This window comes from Mugil cephalus, chromosome 5, assembly GCF_022458985.1.
Source record: "Mugil cephalus isolate CIBA_MC_2020 chromosome 5, CIBA_Mcephalus_1.1, whole genome shotgun sequence".
Classification (NCBI taxonomy): domain Eukaryota; kingdom Metazoa; phylum Chordata; class Actinopteri; order Mugiliformes; family Mugilidae; genus Mugil; species Mugil cephalus.
In genome coordinates, this window is record NC_061774.1 from 7,321,752 (window position 1) to 7,349,428 (window position 27,677).

At 40.4% G+C, this 27,677-nt stretch overlaps 1 protein-coding gene across 7 annotated transcripts in view; it reads left to right on the plus strand.

The window, feature by feature from the left end:
* Positions 1-27,677, plus strand: part of diaph2 (diaphanous-related formin 2) — a 344,356-nt gene that overhangs the window by 195,866 nt on the left and 120,813 nt on the right. For all 7 annotated transcript variants that reach the window (XM_047584557.1, XM_047584556.1, XM_047584558.1 and 4 more), the window contains 3 exons: positions 14,501-14,602; positions 17,292-17,531; positions 23,884-24,013. In XM_047584557.1, coding sequence (XP_047440513.1) covers positions 14,501-14,602; positions 17,292-17,531; positions 23,884-24,013 — 472 coding nt within the window. The remainder of the gene's footprint in view (positions 1-14,500; positions 14,603-17,291; positions 17,532-23,883; positions 24,014-27,677) is intronic.

The window sequence follows — 27,677 nt, forward strand, 5'->3', positions numbered from 1 at the left end:
ACGTTGAAATCTCTCAGGGAATCTCAAAGTCGCTGACATGGCACTAAACCGAAAATCAGAGAAAGACAGGCCGAACAAAAGCGCACAGCGAAGAAAGAGACACGCGATCCATTCTTCGATTTCCTCAGCGATACAGTTATTGAGATACTGACGGCTGCCGCGACCTTCGAGTACCTTTTGTTCGATGACTGTGGCTCGGCGGAGTGAATGGTAAAACAGGTGGTTAGATTTAGTCACAGAAAAGCGATGTTTATACATGCCTTTTCCTCATTCAGGCAGCTAGTCACCCCGGTCGAGAGACTTTCAAATGTCCCGTTTCCCTCCTCCACTCCCTCTTTAATAAACGTGAAGCAGGACAGTGGGGCTGCTAACAAAGAGGCAAGCTCAATGAGGCTCATGAGAGCAAGCATGTGTGAGTCAGCATAAGTATCTGCAAACCAAGCTAATGTCACAAAGTCCAGGGAAGACGGGGAATGAGTTAACTTATTTGTGCAGCGTTGTTGCGCAAGTATGTTTGAGCACTCTCATTATTTTCCTTTGAATTTGCTGTGATCCGATAATAGCATAGTGTGTTTAAGTAGAATTTTATTGATTCAGATTCTAACAGTGCATATTTTATTAAAGTTTTATACACAAATAAAAAAATAATTCCAATATTAAATACTGTGATTAATGCATGTGGCTTAAACAATGCATTTATTAATTTAAAGTATTTAATTTAAAGTATAGGTCTTCCACGGGGGGTCTGCAACATCTTTGGTTGATTGGACATTTTTTATATATATTTTTTAATGCTCCACAAATTTAAAGAGAGTCTATTCAGGTCTCCTGGTGAAATCCCATGTATGTATGTTTATGTCAGGTCTGCAGTTGCACAGCCACCCAACATGTTTGAAATCAAAAAAATGTTTGAACCATTTGAACCAGTGCATTATTTGAATATCTTAATATAGAATGCAAAATTACGATAATAATAATGTATATTTATAATGGCACAAGTTTAATATAGACCACATATATAGGTAGGGGTCCCTACTTAATCTCTCCATCAGTTTGGGGGTCCATAGCCTGAAAAACCATGAACATCCCTGATTTAAGGACACATGGATTCTATTTATATATCCATCTGAACCAATAGACGGACTGTATTCCACCAGGATGTCGTAAATGATATCGTGTTAAAATATAACCCCCTCTGTGTGAGGCTGAAAGAAGAGGTCTTGACAAATTGTGATTGACAGAAAGCACGAGTTGTTAGGCATGATATTGCGGAACGAGGGAGGAAGAAAGCTAACATGAGTAATTTTTATCTACATGAAAATGTCACTAATTGTGTGCTTAGACAGCCATCCCAGGGAAATAAGAATGACGTGATTATGAAGCAAAATCATGCAGAAACGAGCTCACGCGCACGGCGCATGCACCAGAGCAGTTCTACAGTTATAGCAACAGTTAACGCTATACAGAGGCAATGAAGGGGAGCAAAGAGACTTCCTGCTGGGTGACACAGTCCTTAGTGTGGGCTCCATCTGCACAGTGCTCATCTACACTCATTATGCTGATTAATCACTCCACACCACCCACTTTCAGCCACACGCCAATCACCATTTATCCACATGGACACATACACACACACACATACAGAGAGGGGAAATGAGTGAATGATAATAAAAGGGAATGCGTTTACCTCCTCGCTAATGTTAACAGGAGTGGGTGATTGTGTACACCTAAAATAACTGCAAATAAATAATGGAACTAAAGGCTATACTTATAGCATTGTGCAATGTGCACAGGCTTTAGGCTCTAAAAATAAAGTACCATAGTTTCTGGTGTGATCAGTCTTTGTCTTGAAACTAACACTAGTTCTTTTACACACACACAAAGCTCAGCGGCCTTTGTCTCTTCTTTGATCTGTTGCTGTGGCTATTCATTAATCTGGGTCTATATTTGGGGTTCCTGTCATGATGCATAATGAACTGAACCTTTGCACAGTACTGTATATGCAAGATGAAACCTCTGTTCCCTTTAGTCAGCCATTGTTTAAGTATTGTCATGTTCTTGGAAGCGTTGGTAGCTACGGATGGACTGTCAACAGATAATCTCGGCTGAATCTCGGTACAGATCAGTTCAGACCAGATTCTTTCCTCTGATTGCTGGGAGGGGATAAACTGGCCCTAATTTCCTGCAGTCAGAACTTCAATTATAGCTTCAGTTAATTAAGTTAAAAAGCCTTCACTGACATCATCGCTGATAACGATGTGGCTGGGCAGTGTACCGGTTCATACCAAATACCGGTATTTTTTTTCCTTTATGATATATAATTTTTAATATAGAGGTGTATTTGATCACACAGCATTTGGAACGCTGCTCCCTGAGACAGTGTTTCAGACGAGACCATTTTCAATATAGCGCTTCTAAACACACATGGTAAAAATGGAAAGGTCTGATAACTGAAGCAGCAGAACAAGAAGACTTGCTAGGGTGACCAGACGTCCTGATTTCTGGGGATAGTCCCCCTTTTGGATGACCTGTCCTCCGGCTTAAACTGTCCCAGAAAATGCCCCCGATTTCAGCTTTTTATGAATGAGAAAAAAAATGTTGTGCACATACTACAGTAATTACGGTAGCCTGTCACGCTGCTATTGACATTACAGACATAGCAGTTTAAATATGTTTAAAATATATGACAAAATATGTCAGAATAAATGAAACCGTAATTGTCACTGTTTCTTCATTTCATCTTGATAACATTTCATTCTTTTTTTTTATCTCCAAGCTATAAATGTTTCCACATTCCCACATCAGCAGGCAGTGCTAACACAGGGCCACGCAAGGCAGCGTTAGTTTGGGATTATTCTACAACATTTACTCATCATCACAGTAAAATAGTCCATTGTTAGTCAATCTATTATTCCATGAATTCCTCTCTTAACCAGTAGAAAATGTGAACACGTGATTATGCATGGAAAAAACAATACCGTAATACCATCAGAATTTTGAAAAATACTGTGATATACATCTTTGGTCATACCGCCAGGCACTACATTCTGATATTTTATATTATATAAACTGCAAAGGTGCTATGCCTGCTGTTGGTGTGATATCCAGGCTTTTTGTAGCCTAAACGATTTTCAGTTAGGTAAGTTGTTAGCACAAAGATGGCAACCTCGAGAAAGTGAAGACTGACGTGCAAACTTTACCTTTGTCTGCATGTGTGAACGGCGGTGAAGACCTCTCATAAACAATGAAGCTGTTTCTAACTTTTCTGCTGTAGCCCTCAATACAAGAGGAAAATAAACCGGCACAAAGCTGAGTTGCATTCAAAATTCAGCTTGTGACAAGCAAGCGGCGAATTGATAAATGGGAGGAATAGTGAAAATGGAAGGAATCAAGGAAGCAAGAGGTGTTCATAATGCATCTAAAACTCTGTAACTCAATCTTATTATCTTCCTTCTCCGTCGACATGTCTAATGTAATGATTTGTCAGCAGAATGTGGCAGTGCACTGGCCTTGAAGTACCCCTACAATGTGTCACCCTGGCAGAGTGGATAGATAGGAGTTGATTGGCTCTCCTTATTCTGCATTAGGGCCCATCAACGCCTCAGAGATGATGTACACATCCCTGAATGCTGGCAGACAGTCCTGGCTCTCGCCATTCATCCATGCTCCATATGAATCCCTGCAATTCCACACTTATTTTCATCTCCATGCGCCCGGCGTACAAACATGCATACAGTACATTCAAATGGATTGACATTGTCAGTTATCTCCTCTGTCTTCCAGTCTCTGTGCAATTGTGCCATTTATCATCCAGCCAATAAATGCGCACGAGGTTCTCGCACGTGTGCAAACACATCTATCTCTCCCTCTCTTCCTCACCCTTTGTCTCCCTTTCTCATTTGCCTGCAGTTTTTCATTGTGCAGGTCAACAGAGGTCACTTTTATATATCGGGTAAGCTTCATCAAATTCAGAAAGACATCAGAGTCACCACGCCACCATACCTTGTATAACAATGAGATGAAGAATGAAAGGCAACAATATGTGTTGGCTTTGGCTTTGTAAAAAAAAAGTGAAAAAAAAAAAAAAAGGAGGTTGAGTCTCAGAAAACCTGGCAAATGTCTGCTTTTAAAGGGCTGACAGCCCCACAAAGCTTTTCATTGCTTTTGTTGGTGAATAACAGAAGCAGCAAAGGAAGGGTCCTGTAGACCTTATTTATGAGGGAAGGAGTCAGGGACATGTGCTCTGGGCTTCGGGGGCCTGGTTGCATTATGTTTGCATTTAGTTTGGCACTACCCGCTCCTCTGGCCTCTGGATTTCTTTTTAGTAGCACCTTGGCAAGTGCATATTCATCCTCCCTGGTTTTGTTTAAATCATGACGCGGCGATGCCCATGACCTTGCAGTTATTGACTTAAGCTGGCTCTCTCGGTGTTTTAATTTCTGCGATGGTCCCTCGCAGCCTCTTTGCCCAAGGGAGGGGGCTTAACTGGCATAATGCTAGCATTTGGTCCCATGCCCTCGCAGTTCTTGCCAATGAAACACAAGGAGGCCAAACAATGCCCAGATTATTAATAGGCACTTGTAAACATGAATAGTTTATAGTGTGATCAAGTAGTACGGATGAAGGAAGCTGATCAGAATAGCTCCCTCTGTCAGCGTTACGCTGACGTAATAGGATTAAAGTGTACAGTAGTTGTAGATATCCCTAATACAGCTAATTACCTCACACAATGTATTCTTTTCAATGCAACGCACACAACTTTTTTGTCGTTGCAATGGTTTGGCATTTCTAAATGTTTCACATTCAATGCATTTCATTAGCACTATTACTTCACGCTATGATAAAAACACATTCACAGAGAGAAGGACGTAGAAAAAAGTTTAGATGAGGGGAAGTTGCACTATCGCTAAATTATCACCAACAGCAACCAATTATTTTTGAATTATCTCACACTGACATTTGATATTCATCCAGATTAAGCTCTATTTGAGAGAGCAAAAGGGACTTGTGAGATGCTTTTATTTCTCTATTTGGCTGAGATTTGAGGATATTTCAGTCACTGAAATGACAAAATATTTAGTTGGGACTCCATAAAAATTCTTAATGGGCTTGCCGATTTTCATCATAAAGCACTATAGGAAATCTGTCTCTGTTGTGGCAAATTGCAAGACAAGATAAAGAATGTGTCACTTTTGTTATTGTTGTATTACATGTGGGTTGCCATCTCTGAGTGGAACCGTGTCCAAAGGCGTTGTTAGGAAAATTTCTTGTGTACAATAGGAGAGATTAAGTGTATTGGTTTCGAGGATGCTTGGCAAGAATACTCTCCAAGCTCTCAGAGCTCCTTCTTTTGTTTTGTCACTTTCTTTTGTTATTTTTCTTGTACAGCTTTTTCTGCCTTACTTCCTTGCATTCCCTTGTTGCTTAATTGGGACATCTTGGGAAATAGTTTTTTGTGATTACACTTTGTAAGTTCTTAAGTTGCCTACAATACATGCATATCCTCTTCTAATGGTCTCCCGGGTAAATATAAGCTTTTTTCAGGTTTAATCAGCTTTTTTTCTTCCGTCAAGCAAAAAAGCTGCCTGTGTTTTTTTTTGGTGCACTATATATAGTTTGTTGTTTGTCCCTGTGATGATCCAATTATGGTCCATTTCTAATTTCACTGTGTCACATCAAAGCTCATCACCTCAACGACCTCGCTGGGTTGGAGCTAATGCAAAATCACAAAGGGATGTATTTAGGATTGGAAAATTTAGTCGTCAGTGAAGTTCATGTTGGAAATACGCATTTTTTTCTATAAAAGTTATAATTTGGACACAAAAAGTAATTTATTTTCTACAGATGCAAATGCAAATAATCTAAGATTAAGGTTCCGTGTGAGGACATGTATAGGTGGTTGTCATGCTGCAGAGAATGTGGATTCAGAAGATAAATAAGAGTCTCAACATCTAAATCACAAGTGTTTTATGAACAGTGTTGAGAATTCATTTTAACTAAGAGTAAGAACAGTTTTGTTGGTTGCTGTAGAGCCTTCCCAGAACACGCCACGTGATCAGGCTGCTTCAAATGAAGGAGTCATCACTAAATGTTTCAGCACGCCCAGTTTTTTTTTGGTGTGTGTGGTAAGCTAACTCTCTGCAGCACTTGATACGGCCCTGGGGGCTTGTTTTGCAGAATATCAGAGTGGCTTCTTAATGTTTAATGTCTGCCAATGTATTTTATATTACCCCATCTTCTTTTCAAAAGGAAAGGCTAATGACTAACACTGCACCGCTGCTATTCATTTGTAATTAGTATTGCCCTATGTTGTGTGCAAATGCACTGGTAAGAATATCAAAGAAATTCAGAAAAGTGTCCAGCATCTCCCGTATTTAAACTCAGCATGTCCTAATGAGTCAGTGCACATCATTTTTCATACTCATTGGTTGACACATCCGGGCTTTTAAGTAAACCGTAGGAAACATTTGTATTCTTTTTATGATTTAGAGTGAGCAGTAGGATGTTACACACACACAACCACATCCTGGGTTAAAATAATGTTGCGTTACTGTGGTAGAAATGTAACATACATTCACGGGTCAGGCAAACACTCGCTTTAATGCAGGAATATACTGTAAATGGAAAGAGAAAAAAAAGGACTCTGATCTATCTGCCTGTCATTTTAAAACATCTCCCATAGTTTTTTTCCCTCCCACTCATACAATAATTGAGTTGACCTGAAAACGATCACCATATATTATGACTCCCCTCAAAAATCAATTCTTTCTGCTTTTATCTCTCGTCTCTTATGTAATATCTACACTCGTATGAATTCATTCACTTTATATTTGCCAGTATGATCAGCCCCACATGTCCAAGCATAGACATTTAACTAGTAACAGCTATGACGCTATCACAACTTTTACATACATTTAAGGTTGTTCTTCATTTATATCTATTCATAAATATACATAAACTATACATTCCATCCCTTTTAAATTGTTGCAAATGAAATGGTGAGCCGCGTACCCTCCTAATACGCACTGGCTCTCAATAAACAGCAGCGTTGTCAGCTTTCGGCTCTGCACTACTTCCCTTCACCTCGCCATGGCAACAACCTTTCTGCCAGGTCTCACAGGAGTCTTTCGAACTAGCCTTGCTTGTTATTATTGTTTATCTCTCTTGTCAATCACCCAGATCACCGCGCATGCTCATCCATATGCATACACCCATCATTACATGTGGCTGCTCATTGGCTGCGGGGTCTGCCAGGGCCCATGCCAACCTTTGTTCACTGCCGTAACAGGTGATCGTAGCAGACTGGCACATTGTTGGGCATCATTTTCATGGTGCAAAAGTGCACATGTGGGGCAAAGCGATAAGTATAGGCCTGTTGGATTAGAGCTTAAGCAGGGGAAACGAGTCCCCCATGGGCTTAATTGTGGTTTATTTTGGCACACGCCGCATAACTCTCTTCTGCATCAAATGCTAATTTAACAATGGAATGTGAAATACATTATGCGGATTTGGCGGGGCTGGAAAAATAAGACGGGGAAAGAAGGGAGGTTTTGAATAAACAACGTAAAGGCAGGGGTGTGAGAGCCGACGCTTGGCTTGGAGCAATTTCAAATGCGCTTCAGAAATTGATGGCCAGGACCTAAGGTACCACATGTACTTTTCACTGATCATCACCAAGCTGCTGATCTCTAGCCACAGGGTCCTGGCCAGGTACTCAGTCCTCAGGTTGAATATTGATTAAAAGCACCGGCACATACTCGAATGCGTACACACAGGCGAGTTCACGCACAAAACAGCAGAGCAGTTAAATTTTGATTATGTGCAGTCCCTTCAGCTCCTCCTCTGGCATAACTGTCTGCTGCGTATCTTCTTAAGCGAGTAAAAATTTGTTTTCTGTTTTTGCTTTCCAATTCGGTGTCTTTGTTTCTGTGACAGATGGCACATCACTCAAAGAGACACTCTCAGACTGCAGACTCCGCAAACAAATTAATTTCTATTACTGTTTTGCATGCCGCCTCTCTTCTTATTTGATTGGCAGTCTCATCATATACCAGCTCTGTATTAGGAGGAGTATGTGAGACACTGCAAAAGAAGAATGGATACCAATGAGAGGCAGAGGCAGAGCAGTGCACTGACGTTCACCCACTTCTCTCCCCTGACAAGTTTGTTCCTTAGCAGTTTGCCTCCGTGTACTGGGTGAAAGCATTTTATAATTGTGATCATATGTGCATTCGCAATTTAATAAGTTTCATCTGTGACTCCTGAGGGCTTACGTATATTCAGGTGCGGGCGGATAAGCTTTGAGAAGCATTTTGGTTATCTCCAGTTATCTCTGTTATTTGTTGTTTGTTTGTTTCGTTTCCGTCTGTGTTTACTCGTCGTTTTCTTTAGCAAATTCCACTTCTGTTTGTACATTTTCTTTCTTTCGCCTTCTTAGTTTCGCTCTTAATCCTACTTCACACCTTGCATAGTAAAAGTAAGAGCTCAGGTGTGCGCATGTTAAAAAAAAAAAAAAAAAAAAAAAAAAAAAAAATCCTCGTATTTTATTCTCAAAGACAAATTTAATGTCACACTAAGTCTGTCAGGTTTTCCAACCCAACCCTCAAATTAATCCCTCCCCTCTTCTCTCTTCTAACCTGTTTTCCCAGCTCTCTCTGTGTGTTTGTGTCTTTCTACTAGTCTACATTTCTCATTTAGTTTAATGCGATTTTAGAATCTGTCACGCTCAGTTTACTGCCTGTCACTCTGTCACTGTAGCTTTGCTCACAGTGAGATTTGAGGTGTTTGTGTGCTTTGGCGAGATGCAGATTCTGTTAACGGTGCAGACCGTATGAGTGATGCTCATTGTTTAACATATTTACCTCCGAAACGAGATTTGCCCTCTCTTAAGGGGCATATACACAGAAAGACTCGAGCAAACTGCTGAATGTTAATGAAATTCTGAAATTGAGTTGAGTTAAACGCTGCAGGAGCCCAGTTGAACTAATCTCGTCTTTAAGGTGATGCGATTGAGGCAACGACCAATGGGAGTGGCCCATGCAATTGATTGTGGCAAAAATGTTTACCTCAAGGGCACACCATCCACAGTTTCCTACAACAGAAATCCCCATAGCTGTCATCTAGAACAACTCCAAAGACTTGTAATATTTATTTATTTATTTATGTAGTTAAGCTTGATTCACTTGGAAAATTCGGACTAGGGGATATTCAAGGGGATAATTAGACAACTTGTGCCTGGAAAGTCCACTAGCAACCAATAGTGATGTGTGGATCGATACTGAAATAGTGATACTTCCGATACCAGGTCTTTATGCTCTAAAATCGATTCTAAAATCAAAATACTTTCAGTAATTGGAGATAATGTAGGAACACAGTGGAGAGTAAGTAAACTAGCCTGAATTTTACTCAGCATTGGATCGGAAAGTAAATCGGTGGTATCGAACGCCACTAGCGACCAACTGTCGGCTACAAAGTGGTGAGGAACGAGCAGTGGGCGGAGCTTAATTGTTGCTAGCTCTCCATTTCCTTTCAGAAGCTCAAATGTTGAGCTACGTTGTTGAAAATGTCAGCCTCTACTAATTAAGGTTTTACACCATTGAAACGCCGATGTATGTTTGCTACAGATGCTTTCAGCTGTCACGACATCATCTTTCTCAATTGTGTTTTTCTAAAATCAAGTGTGTTCAGCTTTATCTGTCAAAACTGCCTCCATCCTAATGAACAAAAATTCAACTTGATAACCTTTGTTCACATATTCAATCAGTTCTGTGGTAGTAACCTTTTGTTTGATGCGGTTTCCGTCTACACCAACAAAGTATTGTGCAAAGTTACTTTTCTTCCTCTTCTGACTCTTAGGCTTAGTTTGAAAATAATAATAAGAGAAAAAAAAAAATATAACTTTTGCACATAATGTCTTTTTTATGATCTGTCAAGGCCTGGTTTCCAGACGTGCGGTTCGCAGAATGTTGAGAACTCTTCTTGTCTGTTGATTATTTTGTTATTGATTCAAGCTGAATCCTTCACTGATTCACCGCGAGCCAGGTAGGGAGCCCGCTGCGGTGTCACGGCGGGGAGATGGCAGCCCCCGTGTTGCTCTTCATCACAAAGCATGGGCTGAATACCACATGTTTCCTTGTCTCCCAAAATTGGGGAGAAAATCAATTAAAAGGAGAAAATCACATCTGTCAAGCACATGGCAGACATGAGTCTCCTTCTGTCTCTGTAATGGACCTCCCATAGGCCTTTTAGAAAGGAGTACAGTTTACTCAGATCACCTCACAGACATCAGGTGACTCTCCCTCTCGTTTCTGATTTATTCAACCCGCCTTAATAAAGATTTTATTGCGCCGAGAAAAGCTATATCGATCGACTCTTTCTTAAGGGTTGTTGGGCTTCTTTATCATTTTGACATTACTGTTGGGAATATGCTTCTCCCTGTTCTTATATTACATTTCATAACGTATGGATTGGGAAGTGGGTGTGGCAGATTATACGGGTCTAAGTTTGAGGTTACCTTAACATGATGTGTTATGGATTTTATTAATGTTGTCCTGAATATATTGTATTGATTCCGTATGCACCAGGGCCCAGCAAGTTTATTTTATTTTATTTTATTTTTTTTAACAGTCTGCAAGTGTGTGGTTAAGTTCATGACTAATGCATGTCATATACCTCCCTTTAAACTGTATTAACTTGGCACGGGTTCATGGATGCGGTGAAACTGTGAGCTTATTCACTGGAAGCCGGCTGACAGCAGCAGAGATCAAAGTACGGAAGTGAAAGCCCTACAGATACTGTCATCTTCTACAAATGTTTAGTGAACCGTAACCTGTATCTCATTACTTTTACACTCTCCTTTACCCTCTCAACTGCTTCCATTCCTCAAGTACAGACCTTTCACAGTCAGAGTAGCGGTATGGGGTGTTATTTCACAGATATCGAGTACAGTTTAATTTGTTTTGTATACGCTTCAGAAATATAGAATTCCAAAAAAAAAAAAAAAAAAAAAAAAAAACTGTGAGGGGAAAACACCACGAGGCTGTCTCTGAGTCCTTGAGCTGACCTGCTGTCAGTAAATCTATAAGAAATTGATTGTTTGCAATGATATCTTAATCTGATTCAGGGCTGGAGTAACAGCCATAAATAGTTTTGTTGTTTATTAATGTAATGCTTATTCTACAGATTCAAATTTAACACGTTTTGACAGACAGGCATGCATAGTGTTGTAATAGGTTTTCACACAGATGGATGGAAATAAACCGGGCATGTGCCGCAGGAGCGCTGCTGTCCTCTGCAAAGATCATTCCGCTTTCTCAGCGCATGGTTGAAACATACAATATGTTTTTTATGAGCATAGCAAACTTAAGGAAAGGCCGAAACACAATATAACTCTGCTGGATAATAAATAATAAACGTAGACGCTAGGGTAAACTGTTAGCTAAATGTTTGATCTTTTGGAAAAGATTGGTTGAAAAAACAGGATTTAAAGCCCTGTTTTGAAAAAAAGGTTGATAATAAAAATAAATCTGTCCCTTTTCTGAATATTTTGACTTGTACCGTGACAGGAACACAGTCAATTTATGGTTTCTGTTCACACATTAAGTCAGTTCATTTTAGACGGATCTACCACTACAAGAGGCCTGTTCGGCGCTTTCAGTGCGTGAGTAAGTCTCATGCACTAGATTTACCTAAAACATTTCCCGGCAAAGGTTCAGCATACGATTACTCCTTATTGAATATATTCACACGTTTGGCCTACGTTTTGTTCAGGACTCATGAGGTTTTCACCTGAACCGCTGCTGTTTTCTTTTTAGCGGTTTCTTGGCGCATGTGCTGATATGCGGGGCCTTCATCTTCGCCCAAGGCGGTAAATGAATGCGTAGCGTTGCTAGCATACTTGCAGTAATCTCTCCGAGACTGCTGTGTGTGTCTGGGGCCCTGCGGTGAGAAGTCTGGCCCAGCATCATCACCCAGTCTCCCACGTTGCCACACATATGGTGCTGCCTTTGTGTCAATTGTACTCGATGGGGTTTCTGATAATTAACAAGATGACAGACAAATGAAATGACAAGCGCAAGGTGGATTCGGTTTTCCACTATCTTGCCTTCTCTCTTTGCTTTGTTGCTGCATTCAGGTGCAGCGTTTTCAAACATTCTTGATTCATTTCACCATTTTCCAAACATTTATTCCTGTTCTGATGTAATTAGAAAGGTGTCCTCTTTGGAAATGGCCAAACTGATAAATGGTCAGAGTAGACCCTCTAGGGGGTCACAGACCCCCCCCCCCTGTTGAAGAACTATGGTCTAAATAATCTGATTTGCCACAGTATTAGAGATGAGGAAGTCAAATGGTTTGGTAGTGCATTGGTTGATGTTGTTTCATTCAGTCAGTAATACACTGTCAGCAAACTTTGTTACTCATACAGATGCTAGTGTGTGTGTGTGTGCTAGACACAAAGCATAACATTATGACCACCTTGATATTGTGTAGGTCTCCCAAACAGTTGTTACTCATCAGAGAATGGACATGGACTCTCTTTTTTTGCAATGAAGAAGTAATTTGAGCTCATTTGTAATCATGATGTCTTTTTGGTTGATGGAGATGTGGTCTTGTGGACAAATATGAACATAAGAGCTGTACCATACAGAGACCAGCAACTACACTACACTGAGTAATGTCAAAACCCACCCAGACCAGACCAGACACCCCCACCCCATAGCAATGACACTCCTTGATGGCAGTAGCTATCCTCAGCATCCCAAACACACACAAAAACACTTTAGGAACAACTAAAAAAACATGAAGAACAGCACAAGGTGTTGACCTGGGCTCTAAATTCACTAGATCCCAAACTGATCAAGTATCTGTGGGATGATCCACAGAGGCCCCAGAGGCCCCCAGTAACAACATTCTGTTATCAGACATCACAGGACACCCTCAGAAGACCATGTCCATTCTCTGATGAGTCAAGGCTGTGTTGTTTTTAGAAAGATGGTCATAATGGTATGCCTATATGAGTCTCTCAAGATTAAAATTAAAAGTTACGTCAATTTTTCTTTGTTACGTTTGAAGCAGTAAACAGTACCAAGATTGTGAAGTGAAAAAATAGCTACATACAGCTGTATACAGTGCATATATACAGCTCATAACCAGGGTATAGAGAAAGGCTTGAATGATGCGCCTAGTCATCATTCAGCTTCAATGTGAGCCTCGCAATTCCAATTACACAAATGTTATTTTTAATATACCATCAACAATTCTTTCTGCTTCTGCTGATATGATCAAAAGCCTTCATCATTAAGGCATCGTTGCTTGCTGCAGACTCTAATTGGTACTTTGGCAAAAGCAAGCAACATTTGATTTAATGGCTCCTTCCCAAAAAGGACTGCATGGCTCGCATTATGGCTTACTTTTTATATTGCTGAATTCCCCGAGGGAAGGACAGAGATGTCATCATTAGTGGGCAGTAGACTCTGCCCGTGTTGTCTGCGATGGCTGCTGAGGTCCGTAGCGTGGTCAGCCAGGCCCGTGGCCCAGTAGTAGTGTCTGTTCTCCCTTGTTTTCCCTGTCTGGGTTCCCATCTGGCCACGTGATCCTGCGCCAATCTGCTCCCGCTGAATAAATTTGGGGAGCTAATGAGGAGGGAAGCTTCGTGAGGACCTGGAAAAGGGCACCTCTTCCTCTTCTTATCCTCCGAGGAAAAGAAGGGGAAAAGTCGCCGTGGTCAATTTTATTAACTTGGCTGACCTTCACACAAACAATTAACATTTACAGAAAATGCAGCCCCTCCCGTTTTTTTTTCCCTCATCTCCATCTTAATCTGAGACCGCCATCAGCAACATGTTTTTTTTTGTTTTTTTTTTCCTCTCTGCTCCCTGCCAAGGCAATTTATTAGATAGTAGCAAATTAATGGCAACTGTGTTGCATGTATTTTGTAGACAATTGCAAGGTGACGCGGATTATGCAGTAGAAGGTCGGTTATCTGAAAGTCCCTGACATGTCCAGTAATTGGCTAAGGCCCCACTCCTCTCTCACTAAAGAAGCAACAGTGTGCAGTGATTATGTGACCTTATCTAGTGAAGTTTCTGCCAGACCTTTAGTAGACCTGTGCGCAGTCTGAGTCTAATCTGGTCTAATAAAGATAAATATATATGATGAGAAGCTAAGTTTGACAGTGAAAGCACCTGCATTAGGTTGTGATCTGTGTTCATTTACGAATGTATGACAAGCACTGCGAGCGAGTGCTGAAAAAGTGCATCCATGGAGACAAGTTTAAGACTTTAACATTAAGACGCTCACCCTTTGCTCACGTCAACTCCTCTGTGTAAGACAAGCAGTCATCTTGGTGCGTGAGGTGATTTTTGTCCCGGACGTGGACAGAAAATGAGATTTGCATTAACAGTGGCTCCCTCTCTCTCTCTCTCTCTCTCTCTCTCTCTCTCTCTCTCTCTCTCTCTCTCTCTCTGTGTGTCTGTGTTTGTGTGTGTTCTTCCATTTGTAGAACCTGATAAAGAACCTGCCGGAGCAGAAAGAGCTGAGTGCACTGGCGGAACTAAAGGGTGAATATGAAGAGCTCGTGGAGTCAGAGCAGTTTGGCATTGTGGTGAGTATAATTTCCTGCTGCCTACTGGATAGTATACCAAGTGTACACGGCCATGCTCTCACTTTGTAATAGTCCAAATCTTACAAGGCTGCACAGTTGAGAAATTCAATTTTTTTTTTTTCCCCTCCATGACTCATGGACTCACTCACTTTAGGGGAGGACTGCTTGGTTTGGACAGTGGTAGAGCTTGCACCAGGGATGATATTTGAAATTTTGGGTGATGCTTTCCTTTCAGAACACAAAGAGCATAAAGTCAAAATGTATTAACCGAACGTCTAAATGACCGAGGCTGTGGTTAAAAAAAAAAAAAGAAGCCTGTTTGACTCGATTTAAGAACAGTTCACTCATTTTGTATTAGGATTCAGCGAATGCCATATTCTGACATTGACTGTCAATGTTTTCTGACGATAAAATCATACCCCTAGGCTATGAATTCAGTTTGTTATAAAATATGCAGCTGTAGTCAAACCGCTTGACGATGTGTCCCAATCCTCCAGTCAGTTTACCATGAACATCCAAACTTCTGTCTTTTGCTGTGGTAGGGTGGTGCTCTGAGAAACATGTTGTATACTCAGATCACAACCTTCAAATGAAATTATCCGTCCCCCCAGAAGAACTACTTTTCAAACAGATTATCTAACAGCTTGAGGCCCAATGTGGAATATGTCTTCCATCACTGTATATATGGTTAATTAACATCATTGATGCTTTATATACTCGATAATGTAAAGAAACTTTTTTTTATTCATCATCAGCCTGTTTTTGTGCGTTGTGCTAACGATCAGCTTTTAATTTGACCGTGCACTTTTACCTTTTCACACGAGTCCCTGCTCTTGCTGATAACACCTGCTATTGAGGATGATCGAAAAGGCAAGGTTAAATAGTGGTACTGTAAATCTGGTGTAGAAGAGGGGGAGTACATCATTAAGCTGCTCTGACCTTTCCACTTAGTTACAGCTGCAATTACTTTTTAATTAACTGCTCTTGCCATCCATTTACCAAGTGAATACCTAGCACTTTAGGCAACTGTAAAGGGAAGTGTTATCTTTAAAGTTAACTTTACTACAAGATCACAGAGGAACATGATAACGGATTTACAAAAGACATGCTCACTTAGACCTGGGGGTTCCAGACGCGCTCCATCACGGCACTTACTCTCTTTACTCGATGAAGGCTTTTTACCTATGTCTTTAAGAAGATGTTAGAAAGCAGGGGGTGGCTGTTTCCCTCGTGATCTCACCAATGTTGTGATCACATACCTCCCCGCTGATGAAGTCGCTCCTCTTTGCACAGATTTTTAGCTCCCCTGGGAAATAAGCCACGTTCAAGCTTTTCTCTGGCAGCGCTGTCACCTACGTGCTCGCTCTCAATGTGATTTCTACTTATTGTATTCAAATCAATTCAAGACAGAGAGATGTAGTTTGTGCACCAAGCTGTGCGCACATGTGTGCGTGTGTGTGTTTATTGCCACACATTGTATTTGTTTTAATTCTCTCAGAGTTTTATACATTTTCATAGCTTCTTTCCCTTCTTTTCATTTTTTCACTGGTTCCCCTCTCAAGCCCACATGTATTGATTAGGGCTCTTATATTATTTATGACAAATCTGTTTAATGGGAGACTCCTTTATCCATATGAAAGTCTGGAGGGACACAGAAAATGGGTAAATCCCATTTCCTAAAGAGGGTAGTTTTCAGTTTATTAGTTGTGGCAGAAATTACACTGGAGATTCAACAAGACAGGGATATCAATATGGAATAACTTTAGAAGATTTATTTTCTGTATTTGCTTCCTCGTCTTATAAAATGTTACTTAACCAACTGACTAAATAATTCTCACATATTCCTGTGAGTAGTGTGCGTAGCAGAATTCATCCCTGAAAACAGTAATTGTTTTTACGAGGCCCTCGGTGTATAAACTTTAGTTTGCCTGAACCTCAAACTTCTTGTTATCACATATTTATGTTTCACCACACAGGTAATAGGCTTTATAGGTATATATTATTGTGCATGGTGGCACAATTTAATGGTCTGACAAAATTCATGAGGAAAATATTGATCAAGATTTACAGGAGGCCATGTTGGATTGGTCTCACTATGATAATCTAAGGGAGCATAAAAAAAAAAAGTCAATGGCTCAAAAAAACTTATAAATCCTCCGCATGCCAAACCAACATAAAAGAACTACCAGCAAAGAATACCAGCTGAGGCATCGGCTCACATTGCCTTTGTCTGGGCCAAATTAGTGCAGTTGAACACAACACAAAGACTGCAGCCTTTGACAAACTAGCACATTTGAAATAACTCTCCATACCAGCAGGCGGCAGTAATCAGTATATGACATTTAAAACGGTGAAACCGAGCTAGGACTAGCTAAGAAGCTAGGAAGATGTACAAATCACCGTTTAGGACTAGCCTCTTTAATTCTTGGGTATTGGTTGGTCTACAGATGTGGCTTTGTCATTGTGAAAAAGATTTTCACATTGGAAACAACAACAACCTGACATTAACCACCAACAGGGGTGCTACTACTGCCAGTGCCTGCAGGACACACAGCGGCTGTCGCAGCTGCTCACCGAGAGCCCGACACTGGCCAACATCAGGCCATCAGACTGTCAGACAGTCTTGGCTCTACCAGATTATAAGTGGTCTGATTTTAGAAACTCACAGTGCTTCTTTTTACGCCTTCAGATGAGTTCAGTAAAACTCCTACGGCCACGGCTCAACGGCATCCTGTTCAAGCTGACGTTTGAGGAGCAGGTGAACAACATCCGGCCAGACATCATGAATGTGACATTCGCCTGTGAAGAGGTGAAGAAGAGCGAAAGCTTTAGCAAACTCCTGGAGTTGGTGTTGCTCGTTGGCAATTACATGAATGCCGGCTCGAGGAATGCCCAGACGTTTGGCTTCAACGTCAGCTTCCTCTGCAAGGTAACACACACTGCTACAGCACACAGACCGATGTAGACCATGTTGTGGAATGTCATGTGGACTGGAAATGAAAGGTGATTCGGAAAATGCTGATTGGATTTAAGATTGCACGTATTTCTGAAAACTAATGTGACTGCAGTGCAGTGCAGTCACATCAGTGCAATTAGTGACTGCAAAATAAAAACACAATGATTAAAAAAATATATAGTCAATATAGCCAACTCTGTTTCTATCTAACATGTGATTAGGCAGCAATCAAATAAGCACTCAATGAGGTGTGGAGTTGCCAGCAAAGGCAGCGTCTGTGTTCATTGCCAGGTAAAATCACAGCATGTGAACGTGTGAAAGAGAAGACTGGCAGCCATACACAACAACAAACTACATACAAAGCACAACAAAGCCAACAGTCCCATGTAGGACAAAGCCATCATTAGTCATGTTCAAATGAGAACAGGGTTTGATTTAAAATGATATCACGAGAGACAGCAGGCTTTAAAGGTGGGAAGTTATAGCAAAAACTGTTTTACTTACATGAATTAATATAATATGACTATTCTGCATGTGTTTCTAAATGGTGCTGGTTTTCATTGTGACATATTTAGATCAAAATAAGGTTTAGTACAGATTTATAGAGACAGACAGGCACAAAAACGTGACCTTCCATTTTCTGTAACAATGCAAATTTGAATGTTTTGATTAACTGTTTTCAACCAATTTCTATGACTGATGCCTATAGGAATTAAATTCACATCACTCCAATATTTTGACTATTCATTTAACTGGTGTATGAAAGAAATGATCATCTTCAGAAAAACTCCTCTGAATCGTGCCAGCATGCACAACACACAAAGAATCAAAGCCAACAGCCACTTTGTTGTGCATTTATGTTAAGCGCTGTGTGTAGCATACTGCAGATAATAGAATGCAATGTCATGCTTAACTGATAATGAAACTAATAGGGGGTTTAGACGCCGACAGCGCAGAGCATTTGCAGACCACAGCCCCTTAGCTAACATGCACCTCCCCCGAATGAACTGCACCGCGATTGGTCCGCTAGGTAGTAGCGTGTTTCTGCTTTAGTATTTCCAGCTGCTTCTCCATCTCCACAATTTTTGAATTGATTGTTTTGGATCAATAAGGGTGGAACACATTGAAGAAAGGTTAACTGAAGAGCTTCAGAGAAACAAGCATTTGAATTTCAAATCGAAATCGAAAGTGAAGCAGGAAGTAGAAACAAAAGTTAACCCAACTTGCAAAAAGACACAGCGACGACTAACGTTGCATCGCTGTGTCTTTTTTTGCAGAGCGAGTCAAATTGACGCACGCACAAGTATAAATGGCTCAGGCACAGGCTGCGTCTATAGGTTACGCTGTTTATGTCCCCTGTGGTTGGCAGTCAAACAACCAAAAATAACCCAAATCTTCTAAGCAGCGTGTGTTTAAAACTGCATTTCTCTCCTGCTCTGGCTTGATTCCTCTCTCAGTGTTACTCTTTAACAGCGCCTCAGCTGTCAAGGAAGACAAAAAGCACTGTCCTGAATGATCTTGCCAAATGAATAAGTCATGGCATGGAAAAGCACTCAGTCTAGGATTTTTCTATATGGGAGAGCATCTCTATGTGTGGTTTCCAAAAGCTGGCTGACTCCTTTGCACATTTGAAGCCAGTAATGTGGCTGGTTGCTTATGAAGAAAGGGCTTTTACTATGGTGAATTTAGTAAAGCTTTGGTATTCCTGCAGGCTGACTGAATCAGTGTGGAGTGTCAGTGTACAGCCTGGTAACACCTCAGGGGGCTGATTGGGCCATTATTGATGGACAAGAAAAAACTCTGCTTTCTCACTTTAGTCAATCAAGTAAATGGCCCCCTGGGTGGCAGGTCTAGGGTACCTAATGGGCTCATCAGGGACGAGGCTGATGATGGGAATGAGCAGTGAGGGGAAGGGTACAGGCTGACCCACCTTCGCCTTGAACCTTGGGCCCTCCAGTGCAACCCCTTGTCCTGTCAAGGACACACAAATCTCCTGGGAGACAGCCCGATCACTTATATTCTTCTGCTATGGCTTCACAAGGGCATGAGCGAAATGCAGGTTCATACTCCAGTCGAGTGTGGAATATACAGGAGCAAAGAATACACCTTTAACACTCAGTTACAGTCATAACCATGATCATAGTGGTCTGTTGTTTTGTTCTCATCTCTTGCTCCTTCTCTCGTATGCCACTCACAATAATGTGTTTAAATGGTATGGTCCTCGCATATAAACATGATCCCTTCTTCTTGCTGTGAAAAATACCTACTATGCTGTAATAAAATGATTAAAATGCATAAAAATAGTTCAATGTTTATGGTAGATGTCATCTGCTGTATGACATCTTTTGACATTTTTTTTTCTCTCTGCTCTCTTACTGGGAGAAAAACATGTTTATTGGTTCTACTTAATAATTAAAGACCACATGGCAATGATTCGTGTTCAATTAAAGCAGAACAGAACAGGCTGCCTTTCAATACTTGAGTTGTTAACAAACTTTTTCCCTCTGCGGAAATTACTCTTAAAAATTACCAGCGTCATTACATACTTCAAGTCCATAGCACATACATTGGTAGTGGGCCTGAGGTGAGCAGCTCACATGACTATGTTTCTTGTATTCGCAGAACTTATTCTCAGCAGTGGCCTTGTGAGCTCCGCACATAATTACTCTGCCTTTACGCCTTTTCTGCCTTTCTTCTGACTGAGTGTAATATGCAATTTTATGAGCAACTATAAGTCCTTAGCTGCAGCTCCATCTGCAGAAGTTAAATTGAGCAATCAAGGGCCGACAATCCTTCTGTTAGTGTGAGGATTCTATATTCCCATCGGCACTTCTTGTCTTATTAGTTAATTATTGTTACATTTATTTATTTCCAGTCTGGAAAGGATATATATATACACACACGCACACAACCGTATTGTGAGGGATTAGCAATAATGGTACCTCAAGGAAATTTATGAAAGATTGAAAGATATCACCATTAAGCATTTGCTCTCACCAACACAGCAATTGTTCTGCCATCTATTTAAAAAGAGCAGATTTATTTGCAGTAGTAACACATTTATACAACGCACTCCATCCAGTTGTCCCATCAAACAATAATGAGGTAGCAGACATCGTGAGAAGCTACTGTTAAGAGTTGAATTATATATGAATAGTTAGTTGAAAAAAATAAATAAATAAATAAAAACGTATAACTTAAGGTACCTTTTTCAAAAGCAGAGTATTCTTAAGCTTAGGAGCTCTGAGAGTAAAAGTTTTTTTTTTTTTAAACTTTTACTTTTACCACCAACTTCAGAATGTCCAGAACAAGGGATGCACTAAGATTAATGTGGCCCTGGACTTTGACTTAGACAAGTTCTCTACATCCTGGGCCCAGATGCTCAACCGCCCCTGGCAGTGTTCTCATGACACCTCAAAGCTGCATTCACCGAAATTCCTGATTTAGCATCAGCAACTGGGCTTCATGCGGATTCCGTCTTCTTTTACACAAACCCTCAGCACAAGGTCTTACCACTACCAACAACACTGATATGTGCCATTGCCAGATAGGACTCCGTGTAATTACTTTTTAGCTACCTGTGTAAATCTCCTGACCGTCTCAAGTGAGTCTAAAAATATATCATTATGGAGAAATTTCTCAATAGAGTTTAAAAAAAAAAAAAAGGGTTGAGTGCTTTTCTCCTCATGGGATCGCTGTTGTTTCCAGGATACCAAAAATAGACCATAGCCCACCGATTCTCCTGCCTATCCTCCTCTCAGACATGGCTCGCCAAGAGCTTGGTTACATTCACCGCTTCACTCATAGACTACCTGTCCTTCAGCGTGATTGACAAGAGGTTAAAATCCAACTGTTAAAAAGGAAACATAGCATCGCTACTTCATGTTTGACTGAGGGCAGAATGGAAGCTACAGTTACTCATCGTCCCATCTTGTGGTGCGAAGTGCTGTTATGAAGCTTGTTCGGCAGGTGCTAGCTGGACACCATGGCTGGATAACTTGCGTGCGTGTTTCAAAATAAAGGATACAGTTGTAGTTTATTTTATTTTTTATTTTGTTCAAATTTGTTCAAAATTGAAATTGTTATATTCTTATTTTGCTTTATATGTCTTCATTATTTTGGGCGAGCGGTTAGAGTGGTCCGTTTATGAATCAGTGCCTTTGCCTTCTCAGTGGACTTGTCCAGTCTTATTATGTCAGTAATATCCACATAACAGCGCTAATCTGGTTCCAGTTTTCATCAGATAATTGCAATGGCTGCCCTATTACCTGAAACCACATGGTCTCTCCGTTTGCACCTACTGCCTTAATGAAACCCCAGTGTGCACATCTTCCCTCCCAGTATGGGCGTGAGATGAGTTCAGGTTAAACATTGCACTCCAAATCATTTGCACACTTTCCTTCAGTGTGACTGTGGGCATTGTTCTGCAGTTTAGAGACAAAGTCTTCAGTGTATTTATTTAAAGTGACTGACAGTAAATTCACTGTTCGTTAAAAGTCACAAATCATTTTTCTTAACCTATCGCACTCTTTATTACATTTTACTAATCACTGTTAGCAGATGGAATCGGTTTGCCAGAGATGCACTTTTACCGAGGAGTAATGACAGTTTGGGGTATAACAATAAACAAATTAAAATTTAAAATCCATGAAATTAAATTGTGGTTACCCAACATGAGAACATGATTGATCCCCGTCTAATGAAAGCTTGTGTGTGTGTTTGAGTTCGGTGTGTGCCTCTGTAATTATTTTTGTTCGCTGTTACTTAAATGTGTGTGTGCGCAAGCCAGGTACACACATGTGTGTTTGCATGCGTACACGTGTGGGCATGTCCAACTGCAGGCTGTTTACTGCATGGATATCATCAGTATGAGTACACAGAGGTGGGTTGTGCTAATTAGCTTTCCCAGCATGCCATTCGAACAGCACGGCAATCACGGTGGGGAATGAATATGGAACACGTTTTCTATGTGCTCATGTGAAGAATCTCAGCCCTGAACACACACACATACCTGGCGAATACAGTATTATACTTTTATTCAAACTTCCCTGCCTCACTGCTTTGATCTCAGTGATTTCATTGTACGTGTTCTCTCTCGCTATGCGCGTGTGTTGATCTGTTTTTGTTTAGCAATCAGTAATTGGTTGTGGATGTTTGTTAGGTCTAATTTATTTTATCTCCTTCCCGTGCATTGCGTATTGTGTCACATTGAGTTTGCGAGAATTTGGACGATACTTTCAGCTTGGCAGTTCATTTCCTCTGTTGAATGCACAACATCAGACCCCAGAGAAGTCTTATTGATCCTACAGGGCATTTTTTGGCCTGACTTTAACTGAATCACAGTGACTACGCCAACCAGGCATAACAATATGACTACCTTCCTAATATTCTGAGGGTGTCCTGTGGTGTCTGGCAACAGAATGCTGTTAGTGGGGGCCTTTGGGTCCTATGAGTTGAGGGGAGGGGCCTCTGTGGATCATCCCACAGTCACTTGGATCAGTTTGGGATCTAGGGAGTTTGGAGGCCAGGTCAACATCCTGTAGGGCTGCACGATTATGGCCAAAATGATAATCACAATTATTTTGATCAATATTGTAATCACGATTATTAATCACGATTATTAATCACGATTTTTAATCATATTAGGGAAAACATCTGTATTTTTATTGCACTACCTTTAATCAAACTATTCAAATACTTTTCAGTGCAAAATTAAACTTTAAATTTGAATAAATGCTTTGTAATGAAAAATTAAATCTGTACAAATGGTTGTCTGGGTTGCTGATGTAGGCTTTCCTCGTGTTTTGGAGTGTAATGTTTTTTAGATGATTGAACAGATTAGTTGTGTTACCCTGCGGGGCAGACATAACTCTGCTGCACTCTGTGCATATAACTTGTTCTTGTTTCAAGTCACTCGCCCTAAATCCAGTGGGCTCCGGCGTGCACTCGCTCGTTATTTAGGCAGCTTAATGAACCCTGAACCATGCGTTCGCCCCCTAGTGGTTGGCTGACTACTGGTTGAGAAACTGCTTGATTAGATCTGCAGCAGAGCCTGTATTTTAAGATCAGCTTCATTTAATCGTGATCATGATTAAAATACGATTAATTGTAGCCCTGATTCTGTGCTGCTTTTTTCCATCTTTGTTGAGCAGTTTTTTGTTGTGGATATTGTATTTGCTGTATACTGTAGATGTCTTCCCTCAGGTACATAATCATAATCAACTTCGAAGGAATTTAGACTATCACTACTTTCTGAGCCACGATCCAAATAGCAATTAAACTCAGGAAGAGAAAATCTGATATGTGTGTTTTTTTTTCATCCTAGCTCCGAGACACTAAATCCATCAGTCAGAATACAACACTCCTTCATTTCCTGGCTGAGAAGTGTGAACAGGATCACCCAGAGATTTTGAGGTTTCCGGAAGAACTGGAGCATGTGGATAATGCCAGCAAAGGTATGTCTTTCTGTCTTTATGTGTAACAGCAGTCCAGGTATGCTGTCTGGGGAAGACTACCACATTCACAGTGTTTCTAACACTGACTTATTATTTTTATTATAGCTTTTTACCCCCTACTTATTTATTGTGTCCCTCAACGACAGCCAACACTCTGTCTTTGTGACAGGAATAGAGTTGTTTGTCTGACCACGCTGTCATTCAGCCTGTCAATAAACTAATTCCACTTTAATTCTATTCTCAAGCATTTGGTGGAATCCCTGCAGGCTTATTTACTTTGTTAGTCTCGTAATTGGTTATTTAATCTATTTCAACTAATTATGCACTTGACTGAGACTGCCAGCTATTGTGTAAGTGGACTGAATAGTCTTCATGTGCCATGTATATTAAGATGTCTATATGCACACATTTTGAATTTTATCAAGTATGTAATTTTTGTGGAAATTAATTATTTGAGAAGATATCAGTTAAGCCTGAAACCAGTAAAAAAAAAAACTGCCCTTTCACTACCGCCCTGGAAGAATTTAAGGAGTAGGGATGCATCAAATATAACAAAAAAATATGTTTAGTCTGGGCACTTCATTTGTGGGGAATTCCTGTTTACACGTTAAACAACCAAAGGTATTGGCATGACAACGTGTTCTCAGTTGTCAGCCGAGCATGTGATTTTATTTTGCAGATTGTCAGAGGCTTGCGGGGGTGGGACTGATTTAAAGGGACGCTGACAGTGATGTGGGGGATTCAAATGTAATCAAATGGCCATCTACAATGGCTGGAAGCTGTACAGCTAATATACCTCATTGATAAGTGCAATCAGGCCAGGATGATTTCCCTTGGAAACCATAATTTTCCCTGCCTTGATTGGCTGCTTGACACCCCTCCAGAGCACAGTTTCTCTTAAAACAAAACCCAAAAAAAAAAACACCTTGCTATTGTCTGGATCCTGCAGTTTTCATCTGAATTTCACAAAATTGTCCATATCCATATCTGGCAGCCCCAAATTAATCCACAATTCTTGTTACTTTTAGTGTACCTACAAATAAAATAAAATAAGAAAGAGCAATTGCTTATTATTAATTGCAGCATTTACAATGCCATTTTCATGTCTATTGTCCTTCAATCGTAAACGGATCATAGAATACAGTTTTGGTGGTATTCAATGTTAAGACATCTCACTATCTATGGCTCTGTTCATGTTTGCTGAGATAAACATGCATCTTTGGATACAGGTCTAAACACATCTAATGCCTTGGGCACGCGCTGAGATTAGGAGGAGATCTGGGCTCCATATGGGCACATCATTTTGGCAGTGTGAACACAAATCTGCTGTGCGCCACATTAAAGGATTGCTAGTTTTGCGTCATACAGTTATCACTCTTCTTTTACAGATTGAAATGTAATAGAAATATATAACTTTACTGTATTTAAGACACAGTCTGAACAAGGTTCTATTGCTTCCAGTTGTCTGTTGGAGTCTCTGCTCTGAGTTCATTGCATACTTCCAGCACCTTCCAGCAAGATGACTACAATAGCATTGACTTTAATAATTAGTCTACTTAGAATTATACATTATCCTTGACAAAGCAACGGTTATCCAGTAACTAATTCAACTCTATTTTATTCCGTCAGTAATCACTGTGCTCAAAGACTAACCTGTTAGCGGATGAGAAAGAGTGTTCTAATGGAAGCTTTAGGGTAACAATAACTAAGACCAACACATGTACATGCTCCCCTAAGAGACTCCCCCTTCCTCTTAGGATTCACCTATTATCAGAGCTTACCGTACGAAGGTCACTTTTAATTAAAATTCACACGATCATGTAAAGAGGCACTGGAAGCAAATGTGTAAGACAGAACCCGGTCAAGGGGACTGACCACGTTGCACCGTGAACACATGACTTTAATCAAGTGTGAACACAGATACAAAATTATGTATGGAATATTAATAAAAGTTGCATAATATGATGGTATTCATTAAGCTTTAAGCAGCTCAAATTGTTCTTGCATCTAAATGATGTTGGTATGGCTTAAAAAACAAGTGAATGGACATGCAAAGCGGTGTTCCTTTACAATGTGATTTTATCAACTCTTCTTCACTGAGCAAATTTATTCTCCAGAAAAAAAGGATGTATTCTTCTCTAAGGTGGTTGGTGAGTTGTTACAATCCATGTTTGTTACACTTCCAAGTAAGAATTCAAAAAGTAATTCTCATGCTGCCTTGCTCTTAGATTTTATTATCATTATCATTATTATTATTATTATTCATTACGCATTGAATTGAAATACTTGTGAAATCAGAACAACCTAAAGAACGGATAAAGACACGATCTTGACAGTATTTTTTGTGAAGACCTCTACTGAGACGTTTTTCTTTTGACAGTGAAGATCTGCTGAAGAGGCACTACTCTCTTTCAGCTTTCAAAACATGTTTTATGGGCATAGAGCTTGTGGTGAGGTACAATGTCAGTATATTCTTAACCTCTTCACATCAATGGAGGCAGTTTTATTGTTAAAAAATCAGTATTTATTATAAAAAATGATTTTTAAAAAATGGAAGAAGTCATAATGTGCTGCAAATATTAACATTTGTAGTTTTTTTTTAGGTGGATCTTTAAAAATAAGCAAATATCTTGACTTTGCTTATGCTAGCTCTCAGTGAAGCATATGTTCTTCTGCAGAACTAACTTGGTAGCCCCACAGATTGGCAATTTGTAAGACATCAGCACTGTGATCTGAAACATCCCTCTGTAAATTGAATCTGTTGTCACTTCTTAATAGCAGTGTGTTGGTAACCTCTCATGTCATCATGTCATCATGGACCTCGCTGATGAATCACTTTGTGGGGCAGAGGAATGGAAGGATTGGTAGCTCAAAGAGGTTCAGGCACTTTTGTGAAAATAATCCACATTAAAGGCAGATGCATAGCCCAGTGCATAGTTAAGCAGTTACAAAAAAACATTTGCCTTTGAACCAGAACATGCTATGAAGGTTGAACTAAATCAACTGACACTGAGTAACAGCTTTAGTAAAAAGATGAGGTTGCTGAAGAAATGACAGCTTCAACTATAAGAACAAGTTTAACAACAAAGGGATCATTTTGCACCAGCCAGGTCCCTCACTGGCAAAAATCTGGTGGCAGACAAGTGTTTCCTGATGGCCTGTCCAAGCTCCTCAGCAGAGCCACAAAGAAATGGGCAAGCCAAAGTACTGGAAACGCAGTGGTCGGCCATGAAAGTGCAGCAGACAAAGGACACATTAAGCTGACTTCCCTTCAAAATTGTAAGATGTCCAGCAGCTCCATCAGCTCAGAAATGACAGAACCCAGCAAGACCTTGGTATATCCACATATAGTCTGGATAAGTCTAGTTGGAAGGGGTCTTTATGGGAGATTTCCAGCCAAAAAAAAAGCCATTACACCAATGCTCTTCTACCTATGTGTAAATATCTGACTAGAACAGATGGAAGGTTGTTGGCCTAAGGTTAGGAGAACATTACACGTCTGTAGGCAACAGTCAAGCATGGTGGGGGCTGTTTGCAGGTTTGGAGATGCGTTTCTGAAAATAATTTGTAGATTTAGTACCATCAGTGAGGATCTTATCAGTCCTAAGTTTATTCTGCCACAGTCATAATGAACTGTCTTGCTGCAACAGATGGTTTGGTCCCC